Below are 14,316 nucleotides of genomic sequence, written 5' to 3' on the forward strand. Positions count from 1 at the left end.
GAGGAAAAAGGATCACTATCACAGCTTCCCCTGGCTTTTAGGAATCTTGAAAGGCCTGGGTGGAGAATAATTTGGTCGAATGTCAGGCTGGAAACAAAAGCTAAACAAGCTGGGGACAGTCTATCATGGGAGGCTGCCAGGAAAAGCCACAATGGAGGCTCCCCGCTCCCCAAGACCTCTGAAACCCAAGCCCCCTTGGGGGGGGGCATCTGGGATGTTACTTCCACTGGTATAATGGCAAGCCTGTGTGTGTGTGTGTGTGTGTGTGTGTGTGTGTGTGTGTGTGTGTGTGTGTGAAAGAGGGACAGCATACCAAACAATGAAGTTTACAAGGACCAGGTTGATTCACAGGTTAAAAGAGATGCTCAGATTGCAGTTTGGTTTCCCAGCATAAAATACTGTAGAATGAATGAGCTGGAAGGGATCTTGGAGGTTTTCTAATCCACCCCTCCCCCTGCTAAAGCAGAAGAATCTGTACCATTTCAGATAAGTGTCTAGAGTCTCTTCTTAAAAACCTCCAGTAGTGGAGCACCCACAACTTCCGGTGGCAAGCTGTTCCACTGGTTCATTGTCCTCACTGCTAGGAAGTTTCTCTTTAATTCCAAGTTACATCTTTCTTTGATTAGTTTCCAACCATTGTTTCTTGTCTTGCCCTCTGGTGCTTTAGAGAATAGATACAGATTAACAGAGTTGGAAGGGACCTTGTAGGTCATCTAGTCTAACCCCCTGCCCAAGCAGACCCTACACCATTTCTGACAGAAGGCAGTCCAGCCTCTTCCTGAAAGCTTCCAGTGACAAAGCTCCCACAACTTCTGAATAATTTGACCCCCTCTTCTTTGTGGCAGCCCCTCCAATACCAGAATACTGCTATCATGTCACCCCTAATTCTTCTTTTCTTTAGACTAACCAGACTCAAATCCTATAGCCATTCTTTGTATGTTTTTGTCTCCAGGTCTTTGATCAGTTTAGTTGTTTTAGTCTCCAGTCCCTTAATCATCCTGGTTGCTCTTCTCTGCACTCTTTCTAGAGTCTCAACATCTTTTTTATAGTATGGTGACCAAAACTGGATGCAGTCCTCTAGGTGTACGTGTCCATTCTTTGTGGCATGTTTTATGATTGCCAAATCATCACTTGTGCACAAATTGCAGCCCATGAAGAAATTAAAAAAAGCAAAATCTGGTAAATCTCTAAATTTTCCTACATCCTTCTTCTTCTTCTTCTTTTAAATCTTGCTCATCTCTGTGCTATCAGATGTGTAAAAGAGAGCATTGCTATTGTTTTTGGCTTTGTAAATCCATGCGGCACAGCCCTGTAAATGTATGAACAAGAAAAACCAGTCGAAAACATTTGGAGAGTGAAACAGAGACACCTTTGTTATTTTCTTTTTTTTTTACTAGCTACGGCTCAGAGTTACTACAGGAACCCTTGTTGAAGTTCCACCGAACCTTTGAGTTATCTTTACCAAAAAACAATCCTATAAAAATAACAACATCTCTGCCTCTTGTCCAAACTGTTTGTTATGTTGGCTGTTGCCTCTTGTAGGAAGTTAGCACTCACCGCTTTCCTAGAAGAATGAAATATTCTAGGAAATATTAAAAGGGTAGAATATTTCTCCTAAAAGGGAGGCAGAAACCAAGCCGCCCCCACCTTTGTCCATTAAGGCCTGGGCTAGTCTATTCTACATAACAAAGATCTACCTCCTTCAGGAAGAGCCATAGTAGGAATTGCCCAAAGCCCTTCCATTGCATCATCACCCAGCAAGGCTCAACCAAGCTTGGGACTCAGGACAGCCTACAGAGTTGCCCCTGCATGGCCCCATGGGAGTCTGACAACCAATCAGAACACAAGCTCAAATTCAAAAGCCCAGAGAGGGCATATAACCAGGCACTCTCAGCATCTCTTCCCTTTTTTCTTCCTTCACCCAAGATCTTCAAGGCATGGGATCCTGTCCACCATTAAAACCACCTTTCCAAGCAGCCTCCATGTTTCCAGTGTCTTTCTCCTTACTTTGAACTGAACCCAGATGGACATTTCTTCCAACAGTCCAGCTGCCTTTCGAAAAAGCACTTTGGAGATCACAAAACATTTTGTTTCCTCACTCACTTCATGAGTAGTGATGAAGTTTCTTGGATGAGAAACAAAATGTTTTGTTCTTCTTCCTCAAAAAAAACAACAACAAAAAAAACCCCAGTCCAGTTTGCCTTTTGCAAAAGCAGATGACTGAGAATCTCCACAGACCTGTAATGTAAAGGTAAAGGTTCTCCTCACAAATATGTGCTAGTCGTTCCCAACTCTAGGGGGCAGTGCTCATCTCCATTTCTAAGCCGAAGAGCCAGCGCTGTCGGAAAATGTCTCCGTGGTTATGTGGCCGGCATGACTCAACACCGAAGGAGCACAGAACGCTGTTTCCTTCCCACCAAAGGTGGTTCCTATTTTTCTACTTGCCTTTTTACACGCTTTCAAACTGCTAGATTGGCAGAAGCTGGGACAAGTAACGGGATCTCACTCCGTTACGCAGTGCTCGGGATTCAAACCGCTGAACTGCTGACCTTTCTGACTGACAAGCTCAGCATCTTAGCCACTGAGACTTCAATGTAGCTTCCCATAAATCTCAGTGGGAAAAAAATGACCCCTTGATTTTCAGATAGTGTGCAACTAACAGTTGTACATTTAAGCACATCTTCTTGGTCATAATGGCTGGAAATTATGAATTTTAAATTTCAAAAAAGCTAAAATTGTCAGGAGCTGAAAGCGCCAATGAAATACTGTCCCGCAGCCTGTGTTTTTGCTGTACAAAATGCACTCTTGATTTTTCTTTGACCAGTGGTTACTTCAGCTAAATGGAGATTATTAATTCTTTATATGCAGCCTAGACCTTGGGAAAGTGGCAGCACCTTATTTCACTTTAGTGTGAGGATTCTGAATAGGTAGTTGTGCTTTCTCACACTGCACACAAACATATGCTGGGCATGCAATGTGTGCTGTGCAAATTGAAATGTTGTGCATTAACATACTAATCTTGGTTCTTTGTAAATGAGAAAGTTTTGGGATTGTTGTGGCCCACCAATGGAGTTGGCAGCAGAGTCAGACAGTGAGGAGGTTGGGGGGGGGGGGAGGAACCTGGGCCAGTCCTGGAGTCTGGGGAAGAGTCTGGTAAGGGCTCTGTGTCGGAGGCAGAGTGGGGACCAGGGCCATATGCCAGTTATCAGCTGCCTTCAGAGGCGGACATCAGTGAGGCAGATGAACAGCTGGAGCCTATTCCCAGTGTGCGCATGCACAGAGTTGCCAGACGAAGGGAACAGCAAAGGAACAAGGGTCGACTTGGGAGTGAGATCACAGATGGATGGTGAATGGCCCCTCCCATAGTGAATAAAAGAGGAGCAAAAGGGGAGGGGAGTTTGCAGGAGACAATTAGTTCATTCCTGCATTCTTGCCAAGTATTGCGGCGTCTGAAAGATATCAGCCTGGCCACTCTCCATGCCTGATAAAGGTAATTGTGAACTATCTTGAAAGACAGTGGGGGAGGAAAGACTTTGCTGGAGAAGAATTCACAGTAAATAAAATAAAATAAAAGGGGTTTATCGAGATGAAGACTCGGCTTCGTGCTGCTGGGGAAGCCTAGGTCAGAACAGGGACATACCAAGAAGTTCTCACAAAATTGTTAGCACAATGAGAGTTTTCCCAAAATGAATATAGACTTTAAGCACATCGACTCATTTCAGTAAATTCTACGTTGGTGTTGTCCTATCCACCACCCACCATGAAGGCCAGTCATTTGATTTGGAGTGAAACTGTAACCTGACTTCTTTACATCATCCACATGAAATAAAACTAGTCCTTGACTTATGACAGTTCGCTTAGCGACTTTTTGAAATTACAGCAGCACTGATAAAGTGATTTACTTTTTGAAGTTACAACAGCACTGATAAAGTGATTTACTTTAAAGTGTAAAGTTTTTCAGCTTTACAACCGTTGCGGTCTCCACATGGTCCAGGGGTGGATTGCTGCTGGTTTTACTACCGGTTTGCAACCCATGCGCAATGCTGCACGTGCCTGCCCTGTTCAATATAAATTGCTCTTCGCACATAAAATATATATAAATGTTTAGTGACGTGCAGTAACTAAAAACCAAAATGGCGGTGGCCCGGGGTGGCTTGGGAACTGGTTCAGGTGTTTGTGACTCAATTAACAACTGTGGTCAGAAAGATTGTAAAACGTGGCAAAATTCACTTAAATGTCTCACTTAGCAACATAAATTTTGGGATCAATTATGGTCGTACGTCGAGGACTACCTGTACAATCAATCACATAGGTAAGAGGAAAACTGACCGGATGACATTTCAGACCCAAGGAAAGCTCTTTTTGACTTATTTTCTCTCACCCAACACGAATTCAGAAATCTTATCATTTTTGGCCAGATTTATTTAGCATAATATTTCAATCAATCTATGCTTCCCGTCCTTTGCTCTTCAGCTGGGGAAGGCTCAAAGGCTTTTTCTCTGTACACCGTAAGCATAACAATCCTCTCTTATTGGAAGGAAATTATATAAATTAGTAAGGGGTCAGAAAATGTTCCTTGGATATGGCATTTCAGATGCACCTTTGCCCAGCAGAAATATGTGACCTTGGAGAAGGCCTCCCATTGCCTCCATCTGCCTCCTTGGTGCCAGGAGATCTCTCAGTCCCACCCAAAGTCCTGCCCTGTCATTTGATAGAACTTTAAGTTGAAGGGCCTGTAGAATTCCTGCAGGCGTTGGACAACCTGCAGGTCGATTTTGGGGTGCGGCCGTCCTTTGGACTTCCCCAAACACCGTGGCCGGCTGCTCCCTTCCGGTTTCTTCAAGCAAGGAAAACCCTTGGTTTCGTTGAAGTAGAAATGCTTGTCCGTCACCACGCGCTTGAGGCCCAGGAAGTCTTGGACCCGGCCCATTTCCCCAGCTGGGTCACTCACCAACCTCTCCCCGCTGACAAACAGAAATTTGGAGAGAGGGAAGTAGCGCAACCAGCGGTCCAGATGTTTTGCGTAAAGGCCGATCTTCACTGCACTCCAGGTGGTATCGATGAGGCCCAGGCTCAGGTTCTTGAAGGCCAAGTTTTGGAAGCTGGGGATGGTGGGATTCTTGGAAAGGGTCTGTGTGTAGTCTGAAATAGCCCGAGTCACAGGGTTGCGAACCACCACGATCAACTTGGTGTCTCTGGACATGTTGTAAATGCGCCGCGGGGCTTCCTTGGTCACAAAATAACTTGGTGTTTTCTCCATGGTGATCTGTCCTTCCAAGGTCCTTGGCATCAGGTTTCTGTAGGGATAAAAGCCACACAGATGCCCTCAAATAAACACGTTCCATTGGTTTGTCAGAACACGATAACTGCAGGAGCATTGATTTTTTTATAGGAAAACTAGATGATAACCCAGCGTTGCCTGGATATTTATTTATAGAGGGAAAATGTCCGGACCAAACGTAATTTCTCATGTTGGTTTTTTCTCCTTACCAGAAGCCATTTTACGGCAGCACATAGAAGCCATTTTAAGGCATAACAGGCTGTATCTTAACAGAACACCCCCCACCAAAGGGGTGTTAGGGGTGTCTTATTCCCACATTATTTGTTTCCACAGGGTAAGTAATCTGTGCACCAAGTTTGGTTGAAATTGCTTGAGGTCTTCCAGAGTTATGCTAGAACATACATAGACACACAGACAGCCACACATACACAGCCACAGCCACAGCCATACACACACACACACACACACCACCTCTGGAACTGGGAGCTCCAAATAAACCCTTCCCCATTTAAGTAACTTTTTCGGGACAAGACCTTTGGTGTTGCTCTAGTTCTGGTTTTCTTAAAAGCAACTTGGAATTTTAAACCTTGCATTTCTTTTCTTTTTGAGAAATCTCATCAAAGCCTTGCTTAAATGATGCTTGTTGATACCTAGGCAGGGTCTCTCATGATGGGATAGGCTTAATTTTGTCAAAAAATGCATTTAATGAAAGTTAAAAAAAAACAAAAACGGAAATAGAACCATTTTTAATAATTGTTGCTAGAATAGAATAGAATAAATATAGAATGGAATAGAATAGAATATGGAATAGAATGGAATAGAATTGAATAGAGAATGAAATGGAATGGAATACAAAATGGAATGGAATAGAATATGGAATAGAATAGGATAGCATAGGATAGGATAGGATAGGATAGGAGAGGAGAGGAGAGGAGAGGAGAGAAGAGAAGAGAAGAGGAGAGGAGAGGAGAGGAGAGGAGAGGAGAGGAGAGGAGAGGAGAAGAGAAGAGAAGAGAAGAGAATACTTTATACAGGTCCTCCGTAGAAGGCAGGTTGGTAGCGATTGTTACCAACAATTTGTTGGTAGCAAAAATCAAAAATAGTTTGATTTTATTGTCTATTTTTCTAAGGACATTCAACAATGTTGCAAACAAAAGGAACAAATTTAAGCTTTGTTGTTCAGGTTTATTATGGCCAAAGACTGGATATTAAAGTCCACCCTTATTTGGATCAATTGGTATTTAAAAACGTAGAAAGAAGATGTAGAAATGTATTTTAAAATGTAGACACAGAAAATTGAGCCCAGCAGCAAAGAGCCTTGAAGAGTCTTTTTAATTACGCATGGCTTTATTCACATTTGGTTTGTGTTTTAAATAGTTCAGCCAAGTAATTATTAAAAGGTTTCTTCCTTTAAAAATATCTGTATTTTTCTGTACTAAGAGTGACATGATAGCAGTCTTCCCATACTTCAGAGGGGGCCAACCTATTCTCTTGAAGGCAGGACAAGAAGCAATGGATGGAAACTAATCTTAGAGGATTAAAAAACTCATGAGATAAGGAGGGACCACAGAAAATCTATCCTTGGTGTCATGCATAGCAGAGTTGTTCCAAGATGAATAGTTGCCCGCAGAAGCTGATGAATTGTTTTAACTGTCAGGAAATTTCTCCTTAGTTCTAGGTTGCTTCTCTGCTAGATTGGTTTACATCCATTGTTTCTCGTCTTGCCTTATTCAGTTCAAGATAGTGTCTTGACTTGAATAATTGAATTCAATTGAATAATTGGGTATCATTCCATTATTATTCAATTGCATAATTCTTCTTCCAATGCATTTATTCATTTGAATTGAATTATTCAGTTCAAGATAGTGTCTTGACTTGAATAATTGAATTCAATTGGATAATTGGATATTATTCCATTATTATTCAATTGCATAATTATTAGTCATTGCACTTATTCAATTGCATTGAATTATTGAATTCAAGATAGTGTCTTGAACTGAATAGTCAAATTCAAGATAGTGTCTGGCTTCTACTGGCAACTCCATCCCACAGAAGGAACTAAATGCCCCAAACAAGCCACGACTTCACAACACACCAGCCAGCAGGGGTTACAGCAGAGCAGCTGCAGAGAAAGGCAGAAGCAACAGATAAGAGTAGAGAACTCATTTTCTGGGATGACTAAATTCAAGTTTGTTTTGAATGGATATTTTGAAGCTGCATCTCCTTCAGCTAATATCTGTTGAAGATCCTATTCTCCATACATACATACTTAGATTCTTGAAGAAATTAGGTGCCACTTTTGTCTCTCCCTTCTTCCCATCATGTTGTGCCCACAGGTTCTACATGACAAACATTTGTGCGCTTATTTCCAGGCTTTGGACACAGGGTGACCATTTCCACTGGGCGGGACAGCTGTCAACACCTTCAGCAAGTTTTTATGGACAAATACAGTTCTCTCTCTTTCACTCTCTCCTCTCTCTCTTTCTTTCCCTCTCCCCCTCTCTCCTCTCTCCTTTTCCCTCCCTCTCTCTCCTCTCTCCCTTCTCACTCTCCCCCACACTCTCCCTTCTCTCCCTCTCCTCTCTCCGCTCCCTCCCCCTCCCTCTCTCTTCTCTCCCCTTCTCCTCTCTCCCCCACATTCTCCCCCTCTCTCCTCTTCTCTCTCTCGCCCTCTCTTCTCCTCGCTCTCCCTCTATTCTCTCTCCCTCTCCCTCCCTCTCTTCTCTCCCCTTCTCCTCTCTCCCCCTCCTCCTCCCCCTCTCTCCCCTTTCTCGCCCTCTCCCCGCTCTCTACTCCTCCCTTTCCCTCTTCCCCCTCTCCCCCTCTCTCCTCTCCCCTTCTCTTCTCTCTCCCCCCTCTCTTCTCTCCCCTTCTCTTCTCTCTCCCCCCTCTTCCTCCCCCTCTCTTTGTATGCATGTGCATGCTTTTTAAAAAAAAGATGTCCCAGGAAGTGTTGTGCCAATTAGCCTAATGGAAGTTAGAGGCCAGAAATTAGGACAATTTTATGGAATTAAATAAGACAAGCTTTATATGCATTTGAAAGATGTAAGAAAAATCCTCTTGGTTTTAAAGAGGTTAGCTGTCCTCTCTCATCTTTTTTTTAAAAGGTCTAAATTGCTTCATGCTCATTCTCAATCCACATTCCTCCCCCCCAAGCAGGGATAATTTAAAAAAAAAAAAACCATAAAAGGAAAAATTAAAACCAGAGCAGTTTGTCAACTTGCCTCTGTCCTGTAGCAGCTTTTTAAAAGGGTGTATAAAACCATTTTTTTCCTAAAGCAATGTTCTCTTTCCTGGTTTTCAAAAGGACATTTTCCAGAATTCCCAGCAAACTTTCTTTTAAGTGTTTACATTTATACTTTTTATGACATCTCTTCACTGCATCCCTACTTGAAAGAGAGATGTAGGAGAGAAATCTAGAGAGGAGGATTAGGGAAGAAGGACAAAAGGAAGTTAGGCGGGGATCAGGGCTGCAGAAACTCTGCCCTAAATAATCTTTTTGATATTTGCATTTATAATGCAAATGTGATTAAAGTTTCACCGCCTTTTAAATACAGGTAGTCCTCGACTTACAACAGTTCATTTAGTGACCCTTCAAAGTTACAACTGAAAAAAGTGACTTATGACCATTTTTCTATCTTACAACCTTGCAGCGTCCCCATAATCAGATTCATACTTATGACCGTTGCTGTGCCCCAAGGTCATGTGATCACTTTTGGGTCTGTAACCACTTTCTCTTTTTCCTTAAAGTCAGGAGAAAAGGATTAAAAATGGAAGCCTCCTCTGGTGATGGCAAACCTTTTTCGCCTCAGGTGCCAAATGGACGCACGTGCGCCCTATTGCATGCATGACCCCCCCTCCCTGCTGCCCTGCGCATGTGCGCACGGCTTTCTTGGAGCCTGGAGAGGGCAAAAATGGCCACCCCTGCCCCTCCGGCCCATTTTAAGGCTTCTGGTGGGCCCGGTAGGTCCATTTTTCACCTTCCCCAGGCTCCAGAGGCTTTCTAGGAGCCTGGGGAGAGCGAAAACATCCTTCCCTGCCCCCCCGGAGGCCCTCCCGAGGCTGGAAACGGCCCATTTCCAACTTCCGGGTTATCCGATGGGCTGTTTTTCTCCCTCCGGAGTCTTCAGGAGGCTTTCCTGAAGCCACTGAAGGGCGAAAAACAGCCCAATGAACAAACCGGAAGTTTGGGAAGAGACTTCCAGGTTGCCGCTTGGGCCATTTTTCTCCCTCCGGAGGCAAAAAACGGCTGAGGTTGAAACACAGCTGAAAACCAAGGCCAAAAATTAGCAGGCTAGTGCACGTATACGTGCTGGAGCTGACTGGCCGCAGTCATCCAGGTCATGGTTGCCCCAAGGGGGCAAAGGCCTGCCCCAATCTGAACCCTCAGGAAAGAAAGACCCTGGACTCCAATGGGTTGAAATGAAAATTTATTTTACTAAAAGGATGCGCACTGCAGTAAAGTCAGGTTAGCTCTGGATTTTGCCTGCCAACAGATACAGAAAGGTTTCCCCTCCTCCCTGCCCTCCTCCCATGACCAGTCCGTCTTCAGCCAATCTGAACTTGTCGAGAAATTATGAGAAAACAGAGATGTTTTGGAATAATAGACATCCTTTCTTAGGATGTCTGGCTTTGGATTCCGGAGCAAACTGGTGCTGAGCTTACTGGTCTTCCTGTCATCTCCCCCCAGGGGTGAAATTCAGCAAGTTCTGACAGGTTCTGGAGAACCGGTAGCAGAAATTTTGAGTAGTTTGGAGAATCGGCAAATATCACCTCTGGCTGGCCCCAGATTTTGCAGTGTCCTTTTCCCTGGAGTGGGGAAGGAATGGAGATTTTGCAGTATCCTTCCCTCAGGAGTGGGGAGGAAATGGAGATTTTGCAGAATCCTTCCCCCAGGAGTGGGAAGGAAATGGGGATTTTGCAGTATCCTTCCCCTGCCACACCCACCAAGCCATGCCTACAGACCCAGTAGTAAAAATATTTAAATTTCACCACTGTCTACCCTCCTCTATTTCCCATCACATATACACACAGCTTTATTGCCCATGTATCCAACTCTCCCCCACCAGCTTTGATGGCAGGATTCCTGCAAAGCGCCAAGCCATACCTGGCAGACCTTAGAAACACTTAGGAGAATCCTGTAAAGCACTGTGAAGTGGTATACAAGTCTAAGTTGCAATTGCTATTTATCTTGTATTTTCCAGTTGTCATGCGAAATTGAATTCACATTTATTAAATCACTTGGAAAGAGTTTTAAGTAGCTTCTCTCGATATTCTAAGATATCTTGGGGCTGCCAGTCCTTGCTTCCCTGGCACTAAAGCAGTGGCCTATTGCCCCCAACAGACTGGGTCCTCCTCATTTTACTAACTTCGGAAGGATGGAAGGCTGAGTCAAGTTTGAGTTGGTGAGAATCAAACTGTCGGCGGCTGGCAATCAGCAGAAGTAGCCTGCAGTACTGCGTTCTAACCACTTTGCCACCACGGCTCTGATAAAGGGTCTGGAGGCTAAACCATATGATGAACCATTACAGGGTATGCCTAACCCCACCGAAGAGAAGGACTAAGGGTGATATGATATCAGTCTTCTAGTCCTTGAGCAGCTACTGCAAACAAGAGAGGGTCAACCTATTCTCCAAAGCAACTAAAGGCAGGACAAGAAGCAATGGGTGGAAACTAATCAAAGAGAGAAGCAGAAACTAAAGAGAAATCTCCTAAATGTGAAAATATTCATCAGTGGAACGGCTTCCCTTCAGAAGTCGTGGATGCCTCATCACTGGAGGTTTTCAAAAATAGATTGGAAGAGCATTTGACTGGGATGGCTCATCGCTCTTATTAAAGATTTAATACTGACACCATGAAAATAACAATACCCTGATTATATTTTCAGCCCATTCATTTCTTCCCAGGGTTCCTTCTTTTGCTGCATTTCAATTTTCCATGATATTTGAGAACGGTTGCTTAACTCTCTGGACCGTGGCTTTCCACCGTCTCTGGGAAAGCAACAGGGGTACCTGTGACTTTGGTTGTTTTCTTTTGCAGGCTTGCTTCCCCCTCCACCACCGCCCCCATATTAACCACCCAGTTAGTATCTGTTGGAATTGAATCAGCCAATAATCAACGGATCCATGAACATCCCGAGCTAGACACAGCAGGCCAAAAACATGTCAGAATCTAAGAGAAATAGATGAATGAGCCACAGTCAATCGTCACGGGTAAAGGATTCGACAGCTGAAAGCACAAAGAATTAGACTGCCAAAAATGAGAAATAACCATCTTTTTTTAGGGCCCAAAGAATGGCCTCTAGTTTGCAGAGCCAGATCTGATATTAATTGTGATGGAGTTGTTGTCTTAGGGTCCTTGACACCATCTAATGCACCAACCTTTTGAACCTCAGGGACCACTGAATTCATAATTTTAAATCCCATGGACCACTAATATGATCTGCCTAATGACTGGGTGGGTGGGTGTGGCTAGGTGGTCATGTGACTGAGTGGGTGTGGCCAACTCAAGGTCACATGCCAAGGGATGCCTCGCTGGCCCTACTCACCCCTCCCTTCCCATTCACTCCTCACCTGTCCTCCCGGGCTCCTTAGGGTCCCAACAGGAAGCAGTTGTTGGAGCTAAGCAGCCACCATGAGAAAGAGTTGGCAAAACAGCTCAGTTCAAATTGGATCTGACTGAGAAAGAGGCTCAGGAGAAGCACCTCACTGAGGACTATCAGCATAGGCTTTTCAAGCAGAGGAAAGACCTGCGGGAGGGCAAGTCCAGATACTGGCACATGGAGGCTCAGCGGGCTGAGATGGTCAGCCACTTCCAGGCCATGATGCAGCCCCACTGGAACGAGGCCCTCTGGCTCTTCGCCACCAGCAGTGCTTCCCTCCAGCCTTCGCCCAAAGCCCTGCACCAGGAGGTTGAAGCAGACCCCAAGTCAGAATTTCTGCCCTCCCGGTCCACACAAAAAACCCCCGAAGGGGGAGGCTCTCTGCAGCAACACAAGCATTCATTGCATGTATCCGGCCCAGGGGCCGTAGTTTGAGGACCCCTGATTTAGTGCCATATAAAAAATGCAAATAATTTTTCTGCAGACCACCAACATTTTCGCTGATCTAATGGATTAATCCGATGAATATTTTAAATATTGCAAGCCTAATTAAATCAACCTGAGGTCAATAAAGAACAAAGGGTTAATTGACCAAATAAAAGGAAAGGAAAGGAAAGGAAAGGAAAGGAAAGGAAAGGAAAGGAAAGGAAAGGAAGGAAGGAAGGAAGGAAGGAAGGAAGGAAGGAAGGAAGGAAGGAAGGAAGGGAGTGCCAGAAACACCTCTGGGAATGTTTCCTGTCACATCAAGGCCCCCCTGAAAAAGAACTCAACTTACACCCCTGGGGGGAAATGGTGGTCCCCTAAATACTTCAGATTAAAGTTTGCTCTTACAGGTGGTCCTCGAATTACAACAGTTCATTTAGTGACCGTTTGAAGTTACAACAGCACTGAAACAAGCGACCTGTGGCCGTTTTTCACACTTACGACCGTTGCAGCATCCCCAGGTCAGTCAGGCGATCAAAATCCAGAGCCTTGGCCGTTGGTTCATATTGCAGTGTCCCATGTGTGTGTGTGTGATGCGATCCCTTTTGTGACCTTTCGACAAGCAAAGTGGATGGGGAGCCAAATCCGCTTAACAAACATCTCACTTAGCAACAGAAATGTTGGGCTCCATTCCAAGCAAATAGTTTTTTTTATTTTTTCCCTTTCAAATTCATTCATAGATGTGCATTCTTATAATTGCTATTTAACATTTATCTATTCATCATTAACCTCTATACTCATTTTACACACACACACACACTCACACTCACACACACACTCACACACACACACCAGTCTGGGTCACTTTCTTGCCACCCCATGCTTCCATCTTATTTCGCAACAACCTTACTCCTTCTATCTTCTCAACCTCCCTTCTCTGCCTTCTTCTTCCCTTCTCTTTCCCTTCTTCTCCTTCTTACCCTCTCTCCTAGTCTTAATTCCCCACCCTTACTTTCTCTGCTTTACCCTTTCTTCCTTTTCCTCCTCATCCTTCCTCCTTTCCGTTGTTGATGTAGGGCTCCATTAAGGTCGTAATCTGAGAACTTTCTGTAGATATAACCTCTACATAGCCAGCCTCACAGCATTTTACTGATTTTTACAGAAAGTTTGTTTGCTTGTTTTTTAAAAAACCCTTCCTCAAATCCTTCCTCCCAACTTGGTTTCATGTGGCTGGAGCATCTGCATTTATTTCCAATTCCACAGGAAGAACCAATTAGCAGGGAGGAAGCAAGATTTTCACAGCAGAATCTGCACAATTTCTATTGTTCTCTTTTTAAAAGCTCAGAGTTAACCGAGAACGGATGGTCAGAACAAGCAGCATTGTAAACAGACGGACGAAGAGAGACTCACCCGTTGTTGCTATCATTTGGCTCTGTCCACCTGCACTGAATCACTAGAAAATGTCCTCCTCAGCTTACGAACACAACTGAGCCCAACCTTGCTGTTGTTAAGTGAGACATTGGTTAAGTGAATTGCGCCTTGTTTTACGATCTTCCTTGCCCCCTCGGTTAAGTGAACCGTGGGCTTTGCTAAGTTAGTCACACGGTTGTTAAGTGAATTTGGCTTCCCCGTTGACTTTGCTTATCAGAAAGTCACCAAAGGGGATCACCGTGACTGTCATTAATATGAAACTGTTTGACAAGCACCGGAACTTCCATCACGTGACCAAAGGAGGCTGCCATGGTCGTAAGTGGTGTGAAAAACGGACTCGTAAGTCACTTTTTTCCAGTGCTGTTGAAACTTCAAATGGTTACTAAATGTTGTCAGTCCAGGACTACCTGCATTTGGGTTGGTTTTTTTCTGCTTTGAAGGAACAACAACAAAAATAAAATAAATCCACAAAAATCATGTCTTTTGATTATTAACTGTTGCCTTTCAAAGCTCTTACAATATAAGAGTAATTTCCTGACAGTTAGAACAATTAATCAATGGAGCAACTTGCCTCCAGAGG

At 44.1% G+C, this 14,316-nt stretch overlaps 1 protein-coding gene across 1 annotated transcript in view; it reads right to left on the reverse strand.

Moving 5' to 3' along the window:
* Window positions 1-4,401: 4,401 nt before the first annotated feature.
* Window positions 4,402-14,316, reverse strand: part of HS3ST6 (heparan sulfate-glucosamine 3-sulfotransferase 6) — a 72,134-nt gene continuing 62,219 nt past the window's right edge. Inside the window, exon 2 of the mRNA XM_087728912.1 lies at window positions 4,402-5,297. Coding sequence (XP_087585038.1) covers window positions 4,679-5,297 — 619 coding nt within the window. The 3' untranslated portion in view covers window positions 4,402-4,678. The remainder of the gene's footprint in view (window positions 5,298-14,316) is intronic.

Source organism: Thamnophis sirtalis, unplaced genomic scaffold (assembly GCF_051295495.1).
Source record: "Thamnophis sirtalis isolate CommonGarterSnake01/CBP01778 unplaced genomic scaffold, rThaSir2_p1.2 scaffold_14, whole genome shotgun sequence".
Taxonomy (NCBI): Eukaryota; Metazoa; Chordata; class Lepidosauria; order Squamata; family Natricidae; genus Thamnophis; species Thamnophis sirtalis.